Consider the following 22665-nt stretch of genomic DNA (forward strand, 5'->3'; position numbering starts at 1 on the left):
TATAAATCGGCTGAGCCAATTTCGATAGCAAAAAATAAACATATCCTCTGATTATATTCTGTGAATGGATATAGCCTTGTTAGCGATAAAGCCAGCTGTATACGTAAAATAACTTAATAGACTAAACCCAGCTGAGTCATAGATACTCGAAGCTAGACCTCCATGAAGTATTTTTATATTAATTCTAATAGTCTGTGGTACGGCTACAAAGCAAGTAAACAGTTTCTGCATATGTCAGACTCTTTGCGAAATAAATTTTCTTTGATGAATTACAGTAGAAGTTACAATAAATATTATTAATAGTTAATAATTTACAGCAGGAACAAGGCCTCATAAAACACTGGCTTTAATTTTTTTTGTTTATGGTCAATGGTTCACTGCAACAAGTATGTTCTTCGTTGTATTACCGTAAACTTTGTAATTTAAGGTATTGCCTCTTCATCGTATGGTACAAGGGATAGTTGTGACTATAATAAATAAAAATGTGTGTGTGTACTAGGTGTACACACGTAAGAAGTGAAACTTCTTTATGACTTTATTTTTCGAAAAATGATCTACTATATGCAACTTTACAGGAATTGGTTAAATAAAATAAAATTAGATAAAGTTTAACAAAAGGCTTTTATTAACAGACATGAATATAAATACTATTATTTCATTTTACCTTATTACTACTAAGATTATTACAGAATTTCATTAATTGTAATATAATTATTACTATCACTGTTATCGTTATTATATATTTTTGTTATTTATGGCTTCGAATCACTTCGGATCAACCGTGGTAGGGACAAGAAAAAGATGGCGCGTAATCGAAAAATGTGACGGTAAATTTTTTTTTGAACGCCGATAAAGAAGTTTCACTTCAATAAAATTAAAATCACTTACCTCACGCATAAAAGCACAATTGTCAGCAAAAACAGCAGCCTAAAACAGTAACATCCGTTGTCCGTCGCGTGTACCACTGAGCCATCGCGACGCACGCATTCCAACATGGTTTCACATCCTAATTATTTGCGATTATTATCTTTTTAAACACATTTTTTGAACTTATATTCACAGTAGAACACTGGCATATTGTCATCACGGATACACTATTGAGTATTTTTCATTTGTTAAAAGTACTGCGTTTTTTTATAGAATTGGGGGGCAAACGAGCCTACGGGACGTCTTTGAGCCTTAGAGGGAGGAGTATACTCTTACATTAAACAATTGAAGGTATATCCTATCTCTCAGGGAAGACCGGGAGTCGATTCCACAGTTGACTAGTTCCCAAAATAAAGTGTCTTGTGTAGCCGACCTGATTACAATTATTTTCGAAGCACTAAATTTACTAATGGAAGGTTAATCTCTCGATTATATCACCCAGAATAGACGACTTTTACCTCGATTTTGTATAATGGTTGCTAGCGATTGAAGTTCTGAAAACTGCCTATATATATTATGTATACCAATGGCGCTGCAACGTTTTAGATCTAGGCATTTCTGTATCTGTTATGTGATCATTTCTAAAAGGCAAGTAGGTGATCAACCGTCTGTGTCTGACACACACCGTCGACTTTGTCGATTAAGGCATGCCAGTTTCCTCGCAATGTTTTCCTTCACTAACGAGTGTTAATTGGGCATAGACAAAAGTCCATTGGTGAACACTGAACAACCAGGATCAAAGTCCCCCCAGGGATGAAAGTCGCTCGCTGAAGCCTCCAGGCCAACGCTGCTCTTGTATGCCTCCAACAAAATACTATTCGAAAAGATGTTCATGTTCCTATGTAACGAAATAAATTATGAGGCTGGGGGTTTTTAAATTAGACTTTAAAAAAATTGATTGTAAAAAGTAAGAAAATGTCACCTATACCGCAAATATCTTATTAATTACTTAAACCTTACCTTTAATTTTTTTTAATAAATCTAAATATGTATTGGTAGTTAGTTCTAGATCAAGGAGTTATAATGAAAATACGAAATTTGAATAATTAAAACATACACCGTACATCAATACAGTTTTATAACATAGTTTGCTTTCATTTTCACTACACTTCGGATCGTGAGACTGCAATATTTGTACAATATTTAGCACCGATTGTTGCGTCAGCTCAAGTGTTACAAAGATTACAACTATATGAATAGACGTAGATAAATTCTTGAAATACTAATATTTTATGTTATTCATATAACTCCTACATAGAAATGTTCCAGTCAGCTTTTACAGGACACTATGTGTTGTTCCATGAACGCTGCCACCTACAGACAATTATGATGGTTAAGATGCAAGGCAGAAGTTACGAGAATTTGGAGAAATTTGGCGTGGTCATTGAAGGCCGTTCAAGCAGCTGGACCGATCAAGTTGAAGACTCGTTCAGGACGATGCAATTCTACCCCATAATAAGGGAGGCCAGGTGATCATGACTGTCAGATATGAGTTTTTAGAAGAGAGAGAAGATCCAGGGCAGAAGGAAACAATTTCTGCCTTCTAGAAATAAGCCTATGGTTATGGCATTGTTTTCTTGGAGTTGATGGAGTTGATGTAAGGATAAGGCACAATTCACGAGATAGCTATACTCCAATAACAAAGAGACAAAAGAAGAAGAAAAATCTAATTATTTACTATAAAAGCATGTTTAACGATAATTGAAGGTACAGACGGGTTATGTTACAACTATATCCTATCATTGATCATAAGTCGTGCATTAGCGTAGTGTAGCAAAAATTTTGTTCACTCAAATGGCATGGGAAAAAGCAATTTCTGCATCTACATATTTCACTATTATTTATGGCTTGCTGTGCCTTCCAACTATAACAGAATTTTTAAATCAAATTGGTACTTCCTGGTACTTAAAAGGCGCACTAACTAAGCCAATATGGCTCTGTTGTGTTTGTGATGGTAATATGTACTAAGAATCAAAAATTTGTATGTCACTATTCCGCGATTACGTTTTACGATTACATAAATATACCATACTCTAATATTGTCTTTTATACCAGATTGTATTAAAGTATTTTGTACAGTTAAGCGAACGCGAGACGCAGAAAGTGATAATTTTAAATACAATTAAAATATTTTATTAAACAATCTATGTTTGTTTTTTTTTCTTTTCTAAGTTTTTAAATGTTTTAAATTTTTTGTACGGTGACAAATAATAAATAAAAAAACCTTACTATTAAAATTGTGCTACATTGCATCTAGTAAATTTCCTTGATGAAAATAATTAATAATAAATAAAAAAAATAAGTTGTTAAACCCGTTTGCTGCAAAGCGCAATACGTTAGGACTATTAGATTACAAAAACATTATAAAGATAAATGTGTGTGATACTTTAAGTCACACAAGTACATTAATCTTAACAACAGAAATAGCGTAGGCTGTACACTAGCAATAACTTTGACATAATAGCATAATATTAGTTAATAAATATGTTTCGGAAGTATCGTGACATAGCGTAGAGGCTTAATTATGCTATTTCGATAAGACGAGACGTTTTCCGTGTTTTCTTATCGGATGATGTTGGACATCGAATTTACAAGGAGAACAAGATGATTCCGGATACCTCAGTGAGGATAGCCTTGTAACATAGACAATTTATTTAATTAAATATCTTTATTTGTAGCCATTTGATCTTGCATATTCTATTGTGTCTATGTGTGTGTAGAAAACAAAACAAATGTGCTAGAGTCTGGCTAATGAAAGAAGATAACGAAAAAGCGCGGAAAATTAAAAGTTTGATATATTTTGTGGATTAAACTTACTAGATACTTGATTTTATTTTATTATTTTTAACATTGATAGTAACTGTATTTATATGAAAGTAAATACTATACGTATTTAGTATTTTACTATTGATACTTAAAATGACTAGCATTATATGGAAAACTAAAACTATATTTATTATAAAACATAACTTTATTCGGAATTATCAAAATCAGAGTCTAAAAATCAATAAAACAAAGTTTAGGCTATTATACCTGTTAACTATTCGGAAAAAATATATAATAGAAATAAAAATGAGTAATTGCATGAAGTATCAAGACAATAAATCATACTAACCTAAGAAATTCAATGACATTCTGTGGTGCCATCCGAAAGTTTTCAAATAATTGAATTATCTTCTTTCATTAGCCAGACTCTATTTTTAATGACATATAGATAATGGTATGCCGCGACGCCATTGTACTGACACACGCGTCACGTGATCTGTCATTTGTCACATTGACAATTAACTTTTGTAATTATATTCTTTTGAGATTTTCTTCTCAAATAAGTAAATAAATATTATATTTATAAATTGGAAATACACTTTATATAAAGGTATTTTAAATATATACATAATAGGCACTTGGTCTACCATACTAGAAGCATAGACAATGCCTAAGGCGCCAGTAATGATAAGGTTTTATACTTTGTGGTCATAAATTGATTTGCTCCAGTTTTTCGTGACTACCAATATCAGATATACGTTTATCAATGCACCAACTGCCATTACCCGACAGTTCATAAGTCATTCTTAACAATTGCTTGTCATATTTCATAGGAAATGGTACATTTAGATTTTACAACGACAAGTCCAGCTGCTTAGGTGACTAGTCCAATTGAATAGATTATAGCTTTGGTTAGTGCTATTAGGTGGCAATACAAGAACAGTGTTTAAAGTGATTTTTACTTGATATGTCATGCCAATGAAATTACGTAATATTTATGAATTAATATCCAGTTGTTAGTGGTCTAGTATTCCAATAGGTTGAGTAGAAATCCGTATATATAGATATAGTTGATTCTACCACAAAGAGTCTTATATTTTGTTTTAGACCAGTTTAGATAAAGTACATTAGAGTACCTACTATCTTATATAAAGTGTTGATGTAACATTTATTTTCACAGGCAGTAAGGACGCTATATTAAATATCATTTGAGTTAGTTTTAATTTCTCCGAAGCTTGAAACCAGCGAAAAGACATGTCGGACTCTTCACAATTAAGTATGAAAAAATCATTTGTAAACGTGATTTATACGTTTAGTAGATTAAGAGGCGGACGATTAAACATTAGGCGAACTCCCTTGTTTTCTTATCTATGTATAGTAATAAATAACATAGCGTATGTGTTCATAGCATCGCATTTACACTGGAGAAACAAAATAATGCCCAAGTTAAGGTAATGAATTGTATTGCCGTAACAAGTAACTAGATTTCGTGTATCACCTTGTAAAATCTTATTATTTAGTATCTGCTAAAGTAAATTATTTTCCCTACCAGCAATTTATTACGATGTCTATATTTTGTTATTTTTAATTTATTAAACAATTGCAAAGAATAAATATATAAAACTTTTAAATTGCATATTTGATTAAATATTTTTATTTCTAAATCTAGTTTATTTGTCTCTTTAAACATTGTATTGTTTCCGTTAAATGTTGTGCACACTTGTCATTGATGCACACGCATGTATTGTCTTTTTTATATGTCGTGTGTTCTCTGTAAGTGTCTCTGTGTTTTGGTAAAGTGCCTTTATAAAAAAAAGGTTATGGTAAAATTTCTGATCTTGTGAATTATTTATTTTCAACGATATAAATTCACCATTTTATTGATATATAAGATGCAGGTTGTAAATTATGCTAAATGGGCGAACTAAGAGTAGTTTGTACGTATACTTGTGTAAGTAGATACTATAAAGAACTAGACATGAGAAACAGAGAGGAAGGATATATACCATTTGCCCATTGGCCCAGTAAGATGTTTCTATACGAATATTATAAAGAGTAATGATTTTTTTTTATAGAACGGGGGGCAAACGGGCAGGAGGCTCACCTGATGTTAAGTGATACCGCCGCCCATGGACACTCTCAATGCCATAGTTGCCGGCCTTTTAAAAATTGGTACGCTCTTTTCTGGTGGTGCGCGGCAAAAACAAATGAAACAAATGATTTGAAATTGTCACCTTTAGACTTCACATTAGACTGCTAAATTGTTCCTAAGTAACATAGACTATATGCAACCCCAAAATAAGCTAGTACACAAACGTAAAGTAAGTAAAATGTAGATTAGATACTAGGGTTATTCTTTAATTTTTATTATTTAAGATTTTCAGATGTATGAAGATAATGTTGCCGTTTACAAGTACAAATAACAAGAATGCGATTTTCATTAAATTTCAGATTCGAGTTGTCGGTCAAAATAAACATTAGTTATCAAACGTGTTTCATATATTTTTGGAGAAATATAGGGTTGTCGATTTGACAATTAAAAATTATTAAAGATATAATAATAACACTTTCCACGTCACAAAATAGATGGTAATAAAAGTTAACAAAACGGCAGTCTTATTTCCTACATTAAAATAATAAAGAATACAATATAGCGAAAACAAAAGTTTATAAGTATATACATATACAAGTAGATACGATGTTTCCAAGCAAGTAACGATTGCGCATATGTATAATGAAAAATCTCAAAATTCACGGCGTTCAAAAGCTACACTACAGGTGAACACATTTTGACAAATCACAAAAACAAGGTATTAAAAGGAGTTTTAGCTTCTGATTGGGACTGTGAAATTAAATCGTATTAGTTCGGAATATACAGCAGGTATAAGAATACAGTATAAAGTGCGGTTAAAGTTTCTGTTATTTAAAAAAAATAATTATTAAGTATAGCAACCCTAAATTTACCGTGTCTTCTTGGTTTCGCGCCATATAAAGCTAAAGAAATCTTTTGACAATTCCGCGCGCGCGCCTTATAAATTTTTATCAAAACCAAAAGTAGTTTTAAGAGACAAAAAGTGAGACAATTTGTAATACATACATGTTTTTGTGAGTTATTACAAGTTTGTGACTCACCTTTGAATTTAAGGCGCATGAGCGCATAAAATATTTCTTTTTAAAAATCAACGATACACGTAACAAAATACGTTTTAAAGGTTGCGTATTAACGTGTTTGTAATTGACAATGACAATTTTGACAATTGACTATTCAATAATCAATAGAAAAAAATACAGACTATAAAACTATGTATGTAAAAAAAAAAAAGAGAAATTCACGATTCCGCTATAAATGATTGTGATCATGACTAATCACAATTAATATTATTTTAAGTCTACCAATAGTTTTGAACATGAGTTTGTAATGTCCACGATTTCTGAAGAGCACTCAAAACTTCAAATTATGTAAAAAAAAATTAATATGATCGCAATTTAAAAAGTTTAATCTAAATGTGTGTATTTGTGACAAATATTAAAAATACCTATGAACGCAAGACGCAATATATATATATATAATATTTAATGACTCCAGAAACCTCGCATACATTTTCATACAATAAAGGTAATAAAATTTAACGTCCATTCGCCTACTACTAGATAATTGTGTGACGTAGGAGGCGTCATTACACAGTAATAGGCTATGTTCCGCAGCTCATCACTTATTGCTTCAACCTACTCGCTTGTGTATTGAGGGCGTAAAGAAAGCTAAACAACATAAAGAATTATATGAAGCTCAGACATATTTTTCTCATTAAACAATTTTACAAACAATAGAATATAGTCATAAGTGCTAAATAAATAATCGTTTATTTTCAAAGAAAGTGGTACAATTAGATCGATTATTGTAAAAATCCGCACAATCAGCCATTTAAAAATAGGCATGTAAATGTCATATAATAAGAACATTAATATGTTGTTATCAAACTTATGGTATCAATACTCGCCCACGCTTTAAAGACCTTGCGTTTAAAAAATTAGTCACCCTCCCCTTGAAAGCATTACTCGGCAGTATAACTTCTAGGAAGGTGATTAAATAGTTCTATTGCCATGGCGTAAATTTTTTTTTAATATACCGAGGTGCAACATGTAATAAGATTAGTTTTACATTACTTATTGGTCATAAGTTAGGCTAGATCGAATATCTGTGCAGTGACCAATTATAAAAAAAATCAATTTTACAATTTCTTAAGTCCATGATGTTGTTGAAGAGAGAGAGAGATTGAGATTCAAGAAATGTTGGTTTGAATTTAAAAGAAATGAGTGTTAGATTGAGTCAACGGGTTAATATTGCCATACAATACCAAATCAGCATAAGCGTTAATTAATTTCGCCTTAAGTAAAAATTCATCCTACGATAATTAATCCTGTATTCACAGTAATTAAATTTTCCTGCATACAGGAGTTTCGGTAAAACAAAGCTTTCATATTTTAAACAACTGAAAATTATTATAAGTTACACCACTTTCTTTTGCCTAAACGTTTAATTGACGGACTGAGGTGTAAAATTAAATTTATCGGAACATAACATGCCTTGTTAACACGGTGATGTGCGTTGTAAATATCAAGCGAATTCGACGCCTGTAGAGAACCTTCGTTATGCTATGGACACAATAACCGCGTTTTTATGAGCGGTAGCACGCTTTTTTGTATATATAAAAAGTTACTAAGAAAGAGTGCTATAGTATATACTATATGGGTCTCTTTGTAGCCCTATTTAGAATAAGTCGTTTATATTGACTTGTTCTCTGGCCTGCTGAAAAGCAGCGATAAGACCTGCAGTTTTATTCGCTCGCTACACCCGCTCGCTAGACGTGCTTCCGAGTCCACCATCTTTATTATACTATATTATATGTATATTACTAAGATTTTATAATATATATGTATAATATTATACTTAAGCTTACGCGTTCAAGTAACATGGAAACGGAGTTGCGGGCATTTGATGTTCAAGAAAGAATAAGAACATACCTTCCTTTCTTCAGGTTCATTTTATACTGCGTACATCGAGGTAGTTAAGTATACCTTAGAATTTTATGTTTAAACTTTTAAATAGTATCATTTATGGTTTATTTAAACTCTTTAACTATAGCTCTAAAGGAACTGTAATTATTAAAAATACTTCTTACTGGATGTTTTTGTCGTAAAATACTTTCAATATAAGAGTACAGTACCTCTCCATGTAAACGGAATGCAGACAACAAGGTAAAATTAATTTACGACTTTAAGGATACGATTCGAACGAGACGACTGACTCTGACTTCCATACGTCAAAAATGTAGTGGTTTTGACAAGTACGTTCGCACCAAGTCTCGTTTCTTATACTCGGCTCAAGAGACCCGAATACGACTAGGAAGATAAAATTTACACGCTCCCGCTCTACCCGTGCCCATCACTGTTAGATTTAACAAGATTCGATACAATTGAGACTAATTCGACGGACGTTTCTGATTACTCAGCCGTAATCTAACTTTTCATTTAACGATTTCTAACTTTACAAATTGCAATAAAATGTTAACGGTATACTACTTGCAACGTATAAAGGATTTTAATCAACAAAATCGGACTTTCATCTTTTTGGAAATATTAACTTTATTAATAAAAGGAGTTTGTTATATTAGAAATAATAGTGTAATTTTTAACTTTCGAATCGCGTTTTAGATGGTTTATTTATTATCTCGCTAGACATAAACGTTGACGTTGAAGCGTATTTTGAGGCTTAAGACAAATCGAACTATACAAATGGTATGACCGCTATAATCGTACCACTCTCGAAGGCGAATATTGAATAATCAAAACAATTATATTAAAAAAAAAATCTATGTGAGCCTATGAACTTTTCAGCCCACCTAATAGCATTATGAACTATTCATCACCGTGTATAAAATTAAAATAATTGTATTTATTTTGAATTGTCTTATTAACACTAGAATAAGTCAAACAAATTAATAAACACAAATTTTTGGCTTATGATTTTTTAGTACTTTTATGAACAACACAAAACAGTTACTTTATCAGGGACTCGACTTCTGCCTTGCGATTCTGTAACTCACTTTTCGAACTGAACTGAAATTCTGATAAGGAGGGAGTTTGTAGTTTATTGTTTATCAGAATGCCAAATTGTAAAACGCCGCTGTGTAAACCGCTGTGTGAGTTCGAAAAGTGAGTTACAGAATCGCAAGGCCGATCACGTGTGTTATAAACTAAGGCACGGAGTCTGAATGAAAGATAGATAAAATGTAACAGTTTAACCCAATTAGTAAATTGGTCCAAGCTCTCCTAGATTAAGAATAATGATCATCAATCGAATATATTGTCTAAGCTTGATGCTCTGTGTCGGGTGTTTTTTTTTTAAAGTACGTAGTAACTGTGGGGCATAACGTCCTATAATCGTTTAGGGTTATTTGCTTTTACCGCCAATTTGTATTTACCGTTTTTATTCAAAAGCAAATGTACTGTGATCTTTTATAATACGTTGACACTTCGTAGCGTGCATAACTTTTTAAGTAAATTTTTTTATACCTAATACTAGCCGTTTCGCACCCGCTTTGCTGGACGAATTAAAATAAGTTTTATGTTTCATTATTTTTTTTTTTTTTCATATTTTTATTATTCTTCTTTTTAACTTCCCGCTAAGAAAATTGAAATATTTCGAAAATCGAGTTTTTAACAGATGTTGACGTTTAGAGGTTCTAGGAAGCCTCCCCGAATGTTTCCGCGGTGAAGTCCGTATGGCTAAATTTTCATAAAAGTAAAACAGCAATAAAAAATGAAGGAACGTTGGAATTTAATAAATAAATAGCCATAAACCATCTAGGAAAAATTTCGCATCGAATGGTGGTAGTTATGTCATGTCGTGTCACGTCATGTCGATACGATCAGTGGTTTAGGCGTGATTGAGCCTCAAACGAAGACCATTTTCATTATATATATATATAGATTGCCCCCTGCAAACGAGCCTTCAGAGCAGAGCAATAAAAGGCATCTACTGTCCCATGGACACCTGTTCTAGGCAACGCACATTGCCGACCTATAAGAGAGGATCGTATGTTTTTTTTTTAATTTGGAGGTAATATCTCCTAGAGAATACCTCTACTGAAAGCCGATTCCACAGATCGCAAGTCCTTTATATACTAGTGCTTGTGATTAGAATCTAATGTAGGAATTTCATGTTTTCAGTGATTATGACAAATGGTTTCACTTAGATTGACGGGTATTATTTAGTTAATATAATAGCTGGAAACAGACGTAAATTAGAGACAAACAAACGTACTAGAGAACTTCATAGTATTACGTTTTTTTTTTAATATAACAGCAATAGTTTATCTGCTTACGTAAAGAAATGTTCCCACGACATTACAAAGTGTTTACAGTTTTCAACATCAATTAACAACTTCAATTAAGTTATTTTTTTATGTAACAACACTGCAGTGGGTATATGTTACAGTGGTAAATAAATCTATTATATTTGTATGGGATAATACAAGACAAGGTGACAGGACGGAAACTTGACATTTAATCATAGGTTAAGGTTCTTTAGTACTATAGAACGAAAACATTGGTAATAAGAAAGGAGTACCTAGTAGCTTCCCAATGGTAGCTAAGAAAAAGGTGTTCAGTCTATGTATCCTACCATGTTACATACGGCTGCTAGACTTGGGTATTATCTCAGAAACATCTTCTAAGGTTGAGAACATGCCAAAGAGGAATAGAAAGCAGCGGTCTAGGTCGGTGTAACACTGAGACATCGAAAAGAAATCAGATCAGCGACCAAAGTAGATTAAGACATTATAAAGAAAATAAGGCAATTGAAATGGCGCTGGACTGGGCACATGACGAGAGATAGCAGGTTGAAATGGACAAAAATAATTACAGAATGGCAACCACGCGATGGAAAAGGAAAAGAGGAAGACAGAGCAAGAGATGGGCAGACGATATAAAGATAATAGGAGGCACAACTTGGACAAGAAGAGCTAATATCAGAAAAGAATGGAAACAGCTGGAAGAGGCCTATGTATCACAGGACACGCCGACTACCTAAAACGGGTCAAGTGACGTATTAGATTAAGTTTTATTTATGTTTTGGAATTAAGTGTTTTTTTTATGTAACTTAAATAATTGTTATTATATTGTACTGGGTGTCAGCAATAAAGGCTTAATAATAATGAAAATACCTAGTAGCCGCCACACCAATTTTTTTTGTATTATGATGACGAATATTTCTTATATATCATATATTACATATAAATAAAATGAGCCTTTATTGCTGTAATTAGTTAAGAGTATATAACTGATTACCTACTATTATATTTTCAATATGAAAATAATTTCTTAGAATAAGAATCTCAGTTGTCAATCAGCCGTAGGCGCTGTTTTAGATAATCTGTTTCGTGATTTATTTTTTTCTTATAGGCTAGTCAGATCAGTCGTGTGCCCGGCACACGCCATAGTATTTTTGGTTCTAAGGCATGCGGGTTTCCTCATGATGTTTTCCTTCACCTCGCAAAGACAGAAGGTCCATCGTACAAGGTCGGGGATCTAACCTCAGGGATGGGATGCCACTACCACTCCCACTAAAGCCACCCAGGTTTGTTGGACAGACAAAGGTGAAAGAAAGTAAAAATGTATTGCTTTAAAAATGTATAATAATGTCTAACATTATTAGACAAGATATTAAGGCCTAAGTAAGCGAACCAAGAAACTCGTCACATACAAATTAAACCACTGCAAATTCTACAAGCTGTAGATAAACTTTCATTAGTTCTTAATTATCTCGGTCGTCTTGTTAAATGCTCGGGAATCGAACCCGTAATGCGTTAGTAAAAACTCGCTCCACCTTAACAGTCATACATAACTGGATTATAAATTTATGCGAAATTCACTTCTATTTCTTAGAAGTTACGGATTAAAATCAGTTTGATGTGTAATAATGAATTATTGCGGAACGCAGAAGTATTATCTTGTAAGGTTCGACGCTCAATAAACGATAATAAAAAAACTTTAAATATAATCACGCAGTAAGGGGAGAACGACATATTTAATAAAACCTTCATAGAGAAGAATTGTATAAATAATTTTTAATTCTACAGCTGGTTGTTAAATTGCTAAATACTACTTTCTGCTACAGTTCATGGGGTGAATATTTTTTAATTTCTTAAAGAATTTTTATAAATTTCACACAGACATAAGCACCGGCACTCTGTAAGAGTATAGCGATAGCAATCACAAACAGTTTCTATGTAATTTCCCTCAATATTCGTAGCGTTGATGTCGCAACCATGGAGATTGAGCTTTTGGACTTTTAGAAGTTATACATTTTGGCAGTTAAAGTACCGGTGAGACTTAACTAATCATGATTATTTTATTTATTTATACTTTATTAAAAATAATAATAATAATAAAAAAACAATGAATGAAAGAAAACAGTGAAAATAATATTATGAAGAAGTGCAACAATGCGAAACATAATTTATAATACAAAAAAAATAAATCTTAATATATACAACTACTAACTTATAAACCTAGAGAATCGAGAGAAAAAAGAAAGCAAATCTATAGATAAAAACATGATTATAAAAACATCATTTGATAACTATAACAAACCTTCATCTAAATTATGTTTGATTACGGAACGTGCACGCGATTCAGTGTACGACCAACCTATTGGTGTTGAAAAGTAGCAAAAGAAATGCTCAATAATAACTATAAATGAAAACCAGTACGGTAGGCCATCATAAAGCATCGGGTAATGAACATGATTTAAAATCAGAATCAATATTTTTACTGTTCTTTCTACTTTTTTATTTTGCCAGTTCTAATTATGAATAACAACTACATTTGTCAAGTCCTACATTCAACACTTAAATCACAGTCTTTGTCAATGTCATGTGTCAGCGTGACACTCTCACTGACAGCTATAAAGTTCGGAACGTCGACTTATGTAAATAATCAATAATTTTTCGTTATACTAATTTTTCGGTATAATAATTGTTATATGTTTAATGTGGTAATTAGTTATGTATTGTACGGATAAAAATGCATACTGAGCCATAAAAAGTTGTTAGTTAATTATTTTGTCAAGTTTAGAGAATTGTATGAAAACGATATTGCTAATATTTATTATTTTTAGTCAGTAAGATTAACCTAGGTACCTAAACCTAGGTACTTATCCAAAATTACATAAAAATCTCTCCCCTTTTTAAATGAACAGTTTTTTTTTAAATTTATCTTGAAAAGTTTGCTCAAAGAATATTAAAATAAAATCATAAAATCCTAAATAATGTTACCTAAAACTTACTTGTTACTGTAAACCTTATTAGATATACATTCCTGAATAACGTATAACGTATAATGGTTGTTAAAATGTGTCAAAATTTGTCAGACATCATAAATAAAGTGAAAGCGAAATTGCCAGTTTACGACTGACCAAAGCTTTTAGAATAATACTGGGAAGTGACCTAAATACACACGATTCTGCTAATTTTCTATTTTAGTTTATTTGTAATGGGTCAAATAGTTTGTATGTCCTTTGAAACATATATGTATTCAAATTTATTTTAAATTTTGCCGTTTTTGCCCGCAAGGTACACGGTAATGGAAAGAGAGAGAGGACAAGACAGATTAAATATTTAAGAAAGTTTGTGTCTATGGAACTTCAAAATTATACATAAAGCATAAAATCAAACTCAAAAACATGTTTTCTACATAAATTTTTCATACTAAACAGTTGATTTATCAAACTTTTAAAAGTTCCCGCCAAAACACATATTATTAACGTCAAAATATTCCATAGATACAGAGACAATTATAAAACACGAAAAGATAGTTGTTCGTTAGCTTGAATACCGGTTTGTACATGAAAATAAATATTATTTAGTATTATTGTTTTAAGCTTGATCGCCAATTCGATTACAATGAAATATCACTTAATATTGGCGGCAAAACCTTAAGGAAACATTAAAATCGATAAAGTCTTATATAGGCGTTACCTTCTTGATGTCTCAACACAATGACACATGATATATTAAACATATTACTAAAATTAATTACGACTTAACGAAAAGCCACTTGTTGAAAGCGATTTCTTCAAGATCTTGCGATAAAGATTTAAATGGGTATATTAGCATTTGACCTTTATGTTTTTCATGATTTTAAAGTGTTTTAATATATCATGTATGAAAAATTAATAAAAAATAAAAAGCTTTACTGTCACAATAAAATCAGGATAAAAGACTGTCCTTTTAGCAAGGAACTATACTAAAATTATACAATCGCTTTTAGTGTTAATTTTTTACATGATTATAGTGTTTGATATTCATATATGAGTTTGTTTGTTTAACATAAACTTAGCCCTATCATACACGTATTAAACATTTTTAGTAGAGTAAGTTGCACAGCCGGCTCTCGCTTAACTCCGCCTGAGCTTTTTTTAAGTCAGTAAATAGTATTGACGAAATTATTGGGTAATATAATGTTTCATTAAAATTTTAGATTCCTACTTGTAATTCAGTTAAAAAGAAATCACCTTGTCAAGAGTTCAAGAATCACACATTCAGAATTAACACTGAAAACCCCCGTTCATTTGCATAGACACATTCAAAGGTTTACCCAAAATCTTTTCAGCGTACATTCAAAAACCTTCGCAGAATTTTGGTCTCAATTAGTGATAACGAATTGCGACTTCATTTGTAATGAAATGAATTCCTTGACATATTCAATAAAATTAAAAAAAATATTTCTGAATATACTTAACTCTATACTGTTTTATGTGAAATTCGGCTGAAAATACTTATTAGTAATTTCATCTTGTATCAAGTAACAATTATTCTTATTATAATTAACAGCTTATTTATCTGGTTTAAGTTAATAATTGATATATATGTTGGTTTAGTTTAATCAATTAAATGCGTTTTAGTTTCTTAATTTCAAGGAAATTAAGAAACTAAAACAAGAAATTATATAATTATTATAAATCAAAAGAGTCAAAATATAAAATATGTCCAAAACCTTTTGTGATAATAAAGCGTTTATTCTGGAAAATTTTTGTTTAATTAGTTATCTTAAAAATCTGCATAAACTAATGTTTGACGTCCTCCGTAATAAAATACAGTCGTAAAGCTAACATTATAAATGCGGTAGCCGTCATTAGGGATTATTATAATAATTTTTAAATTGCATACCATTTAATACCAAGTCTGTAGATTACTACGATAGAGCCTAATGATTAAGCTTTGCGTTAGAGATTTTATCATTTTAATACCTTGATTGATATTTGTTTGTCTTGTTCCTGATAACAATTTAATTATAGGAATATATTGAGCAAAATATATATGTGTATGAGCCCAGGAACATTTCTGCTTACATATGCATAAATAGCGTTTATTAAAACTCTTTGAGTTATGTACCTAGGGCCCGTTCAAGTTTCGTAAGAACTATAAGGGGGAGGGGGTCTTTGATTTTCTTATTTGGTGGTCAACAGTAATTATTTACTTTTTTACACATATGCTTGAAAACGAAATGCATTTTTTAGGATTCCTACAAAAATTAATCCGTTTTTGTACTATTATTTTTGAGAGCTTTGCTTACTTTTGCTGACAAGGGGGGGGGGGGGTTTCGAGGGGGCTGTTCAATTATTACGTAAGCAGATTTACTTCAGGCGAGATTTTTTTAAGGCCAAATATTTGATGATCATTGTAAGATATTGCGAGTACAATTCTAAATACTGAGGCCCTGCGTTCTAGCCCCGGCGGTGCATCAATGTCTTATTCTATGTTGGCAATTAGCACAATATGCTCATACGGTGAAAATAACCATTGTGAGGAAATTGCCTATGGGTATCAGGTAAATAGGGATGATGATCTAATTGCCAATAACGAAATTTAATTATGTAACTCCATGTGCTTACTTGGTACCTATTATACAATATAATTTTAATATTTAATATTCGTGCATTTATTAGCTATTTCTTATTTTAACATAATAGCTGTAACAAACTATAAGTATCTACAAATAAGCATTTTTTCATTTATTTTTATTCACACTGTTGCTTTATAATATAAAAATTTAACATAGTTACATGTAAAGGAAAGGCAACTGGCGGCCTTCTCGCTTTCGAGTGATCTCTTCCAGGCAACCACTAAATATAATGAATACTACACTACTGTCTGTAGAAGAATTATAATCTTAGTTTTGCCCAGACGCAGTAAGCCTTTAACTACTGCCTTAACTACTCATTGTCAGTCAAGACAAGACAGTCTGAATTGAAGTAGAAGTCGGACTTTAGGTACGAAAGACATAAGAAAAGACCCTTTATCATACGTTATATTGTATATTGTTAAAACGGGAATCGAAACGAATTAATCTTGTGCAACTGAGTCACGGAAGCGGATTTTTAATCTTAAATTTATAACACTTTACTAATCCCAATTACTGTCAGTTACGCGCTTTTTGTGACTAATCCATTCGATTAATCATGTGATCTGTCATAATGTAATTAGATTTTTTTTTATTTAAGGTTTTGGTGAAATTAATAATGATTTGTATGACGATTATAACACCAACATTTAAAACATTATTTTACAGAATAATACAATTTAAATGATAACATATTAAATTTTCAAACCACTATACTTTGTTGTAATGTAACAATAGCAGTCTAATCAGGAGCACAACAAATGCATATGAAAATAATTCTTCGCCTTGTTTAATTATTATAACTACAAATAGCAACTATTTTTCGCTATTAAATATTTACAAACGTGCGATCTTAACACGTAGTTATTCGATTGTTTTTACACTTAAGCTTTCAAGATCAGATCAATGGTGCGTAGTTAGGCCTTCGACGACACGGGATTACATTAGTTAAATTATATTTTAGTAAAAACAATGACGCGTTAGCTCTTTGCACAAGCAAATTATATGAAGTATCCGCGTCGCACTGCACAATTTTTTTGATGACTCTGGACTTGCTTTCCCTTCTTACTATAATCTGTGGTAGCGAGGAGTTTACTGAATATATCTTAGTTTAGGTAAGGAGTAAGAACACATACATTTCTGCGTAATTTTTCCGTGGTATTGATAACTTTGTCTCTACCAAGACAAAAATATTGTTTGTATTAAATAAATTAAATAAATCAGTGGCGCTACAACCACTTTAGGTCTGCCCTGCGATTTTGTAAGTCACTTTTCGAACTCACACAGCGGTTTTCGCATCGACAATCGCTCTCAAATCAGTCGTGAAGCAGTCATTTTATGATTTGGCATTCTAATAAACAATAAACTACAAGCTCCCACCTTTTCCGAATGCCAAATCATAAAATGACTGCTTCACGACTGATTTGAGAGCGACTGCCGATGCGAAAACCGCTGTGTGAGTTCGAAAAGTGAGTTACAGAATCGCAGGGCAGGGATTTCTGAATCTGTTTCCTGATCATTTTTCAAGTTAAGTAGGTGATCAGCCTCCTGTGCCTGACACAGGCCGTCGACTTTTTGGGTCTAAGACATGTCGGTTTCCTTACGATGTTTTCCTTCACCGTTCGAGCGAATGTTAAATGCGCACATAGAAAGAAAGTCCATTAGTGTACAGCATGGCAAGTCACTAGGCCAACACTACTCACCATAAAACAGACAAGCAATTATGAGCAGCAGCAAATGCAATTCAAATCAAAATAAAATCATCAGCCAAAATCTTTACAATTTTCCTTTAAGGACTTACTCATAGAAATACACTTATAATTATAAAGACCGTTACATTAAATCCTTTGCTTATTTCATGTTAACCATATAATTATGGCTACGATTAAGATATCTCAATTTAGTAATTATTAAATCTACTCCCGCCCACATTATATTCCTCCATTATTATAATTATATTTAAAGGCAGTTCATGTAGGTTTCTTATATAAAATAATCAGATTAGAACCTTATGGATGACTGTCAGATTAAATGCATTAGTTATTTTAACCCTGTCCGAATTAGAAATAAAATTGTATAGATTCGTTTAAATCCCTCTGGATTTTAAATTAAAATTGTTTAGAATCTAAAAAAACTATCTTTCTGTCTCAAACCGTATAGGAATGAATACTTTCCTATTTATTTCGATATTTTAACTAAACAATCATTAAAATAATAATTTTACCATTAACACGAACTTGACAACAGTTTCCGGAAATAATGATATACGTCAATACGATGTTATAAATTTATGACAGCTAGAATGTTATTTTCCATACATTTTCTATAGTTATTACACGAATTACTTAGAACGATGTGTTTCTATTAGATTTTCGTTACGTTTCGTTCGAAATTCAAATCAAATAACTTAAACCTTCATAGTCCAATTATATATTTTTGAATTGATTTTCTGGAATCCCTTCAAACCCTTAAATGTCTATAATAACTTAAATCTTACAAATTATTTTTTTGTCTTAAGTAAATATAAAAAATTAAGACCAAATTTTGTGATGTAGGGATAAGTAGGTTACTTTTAGCCCACAATCTATGTATTTTTCAATTCTTATAAAGTCTTCATCAGTCAGCGTTTGCAAATTTGTTTTTCAATAATTCCAATTAAACCAGAAATAAATCAAGTTTACAAATTAATTATCTATACAAATAATTTAAAACGATTCTCTAATTGGTTATAAAGCTATAAATAAAAATATTTGCTACTTGGCAATTAACTAATAAATCATTATAAAATCGGTAATAAAATTGTAATTTTATGCTGAGGTAAAGTCGCTTTATAACAAGTCTTCAGAATGTCATTCATTTAAGAAATCAAAAATTGTTTGGACCATAGTCAAAACTACGCCGCCTGTTTATAGAAAATAACAACCCCACTCGTGAACTAAGAACAGTCAGTTTTACCCGTTTTAATAGAGCTACAGGTATTTACAGTAATTGACTGTATTACTAAAACATTTCAGCCAAAAGACCACTCTACAAACTTTTAATTTAAAAAAAAATGAAAGCGAAATCGATTTGCCCATATAAATGCCATGTAGCACACTTTTTTAACAACTAAAAAAGTCTTAATTCGTGTGTTTATTTTTTATCAAATGACCTATTTAAATGATGCTTTTAAGATATTATTTAAAATATATACTTGACTAAATTAAGATAACATTGTGTCAAATATGACCAGTTTTTCTTCGGCAATATAATAGCTAAATCGATAAAAATCACACTAGTTTTTTACGGGAGATAATATTTAAAGTGGCCTTTATACTTATTAATGATTAGGAAACGTGTTTATGCCGAACGTAAATTAATATTGTAGGTATCATGTCAAATCTTATATACAAAGTCTCGCATAGATATTTTTAACTACGCCCTCTACGCTTCGGAAGATCACAGGCAGTGGCACACATATAATAGAGTAAAAAATAAATTCATATTTACACGACATAATCGTATTTAAAACGATGATAAAGAAATGATTACTGCTGACTGCTAGAACTACAAATTGACCTCATAACAACAGTAAAATTACCTAGCCTTCTTGAAATAATAACAGTGTTAATATACAAAATCGTTATTACAATTTCTTGAATAAAGTATGCATTGATACATTTGTGAAATAAAGAAATAGTCCTTGTTTTCCTGTAACTTAATAATCAGTTTCAAAATCTTCGTAATTTTTTTTGTCCAAAATAAGTATAGATTACCTTTAAAGAAAGCTTGTTTGCATCGTATGCGGGAAGCTTATTTTCTGTAAAGCCAGTATGAGCGAGGTAGACTTGCGCACGATTTGGTCACTATTAGAATTTCAAATCTAAAAGCAGGCATCGCGGACAAATGTCTTATTTGGTAGAGGTGAATGATCCTAGCACATATTGCATTGCATTCCACATAGATATAAAAGTTTTACAATATATACCTCGCTTATATACACGTAGAACGTTGTTGAGTCTTTGTTATTTGTAAATTTATCGTTTAATTAAGAATCATATTTATTGAAGGTAGTGTAACGATTAATACTACACCTCATGTACGTAGCAGGTGCGAACCATGATAGCAATTATTTTACTTTTACTTATTTGTATGAATTACAAAATAATTTTATTTTAAATTGGCTTTTTGTGTGATCGTAAGAGATACTCTGAAAATACTATTTGATATAAATGATATTTTTTATGTAAACCTTAGTTTAAGATTATTTTGATTTCACTTAAAATGGCCTTTGTCATAATTGGGGTATCATACGCAGCTTGCTTAAGGTATCAAATCAAATGTATGAATCTGATATTTTCCTAGCTTTCAATAAAATAAATATAAAATAATAAACGTTAACTTTTATTTGTTCAGGTAAATTAATGTATCCATTAAATAACAAAACAAATTAAGAATTTTAAGTGAAACACTATCCTACGATAAAATATGTATTAATTCGAAGCAATATAAATTGCGTATAATAAATTTAATTGACTTACCTGTGCCAAATTAATATGTTTTATATTTCAAGCAATTAATTAAGGTTTATTTAATTAACTTAGTTTTTTAAACCTATCTAAAATACTAACATATGTTGTATGGTTTGTTATATATGTTTATCTATTTACATCAGTCTACAACATGCAAAGAACTTTTATCTTTACTTGTTAGTTGAAATATTTACACTATATTTGGATGAAATTAGTTTAATTTATTTATTTGAAAACTACATTTTACGCTTATAAAATTTATATAGAGACAGGTCTGCATAATACTAACTTGTTTTAACTATAAATGCAAATCATTTGATAAGGTGTCGTCTTTAACATCGATTGGCACCTGTTTTAAAGAGGTTCTGCCACTACACAGTATTTTATTGATGTTATTCATATAAAGTGTTTTTTAATAATATGTTGACATTAATTTTACCCTCAATAAACTTTTTATAACGAGTAGTAGAGAAGTATTTAAAGTATTTGTTTATAAATTTATAAACAAAAAAATATAATTTAAGAAATGAAAAAGAAAGATTCAAAAGTTTTTAGATTTCAACTTACAGTGCATTTAAAAACGCAGTACTTTTAACCTATTTTACCAAATTATCCCGTGAAATTAGAATGTTCTATTTTCAAAATTCTACTGTACACTATTCACGCACATCACATTTCGTCTTTCGCGTAAACATCACAGAGTGTATGCGAGAGACGTGCTCTCTGCTTGACACCTCAGCATCAACTGTCCTCTCTGGACCATACCTTTACCTATCCGTGAGATAAGCACCTCTTGCACTATATTATGACCGCTCAAGCGCGATCCTATTTGTAAAACGTAATCGTCTGACCATTTGATTTTCCGGGCGGATTCTTGTCTATATAGACTTAACCAGTAGACTAGATTATATATAAAATATATTATTTTAAGTAATTAGATTAAAACTATAACGAATAGCGTAATAAAATATTTTCAGGTAGTTTTTATTGATTTTAATTTTACATTAGTAAATTTGCAGAACCATATTTTCTTAGTAAGTATTTATATTTCTCCGTGTATGGACAGCTAAAGCTTTAGAATAATGGAATTATTATCCTCATTTAATCATTCGAGAAGTTCACACATTTTTTTTGCTTTAATTTAGTTCATGTATTTTATTTAGTTTGTTTGGCAAATTGACTTCACGAGATGATAACAATTAAATGGTATTTATTGGATTTAGATAGCAGACAATTAAAATTAGTTCTCATACAAAATATTATACTGTAAAATAATGACTTAAGTAATTTGCCGCTCACGAACAACTAATATTGTTAATGAAAGACGTCTATGTGAATTAATATTTAAACATTCAATAATGAGTATTTAACTTAACGCAACAATTTGCGTCAGTCTGATTTTGTTTTTCACGTACAAAACGGATACTGTAAGATACAAATATTAAAACTCCTTAGCGATTTCCACACTATACGTTCTGTATCATAATTGAAGTCAAAT

General features: G+C 31.1%; 1 protein-coding gene across 4 annotated transcripts in view; it reads right to left on the reverse strand.

The window, feature by feature from the left end:
• Positions 1 to 21916, reverse strand: part of LOC125052906 (protein Wnt-7b) — a 70310-nt gene extending 48394 nt beyond the window's left edge. For 3 of the 4 annotated variants that reach the window (XM_047653983.1, XM_047653980.1, XM_047653982.1), the window contains exons 1-2: positions 21735 to 21916; positions 889 to 1094 (exon numbers count right to left, since the gene is read on the reverse strand). In XM_047653983.1, coding sequence (XP_047509939.1) covers positions 889 to 995 — 107 coding nt within the window. In that variant the 5' untranslated portion in view covers positions 996 to 1094; positions 21735 to 21916. Of the gene's footprint in view, positions 1 to 888; positions 1125 to 21734 lie in introns of all 4 variants that reach the window. The other variant, XM_047653981.1, reaches the window with a different exon arrangement.
• Between the last annotated feature and the right edge of the window lie 749 nt (positions 21917 to 22665).

The sequence above is a fragment of the Pieris napi genome, chromosome 10, assembly GCF_905475465.1.
Source record: "Pieris napi chromosome 10, ilPieNapi1.2, whole genome shotgun sequence".
In the NCBI taxonomy this organism is placed as follows: Eukaryota; Metazoa; Arthropoda; class Insecta; order Lepidoptera; family Pieridae; genus Pieris; species Pieris napi.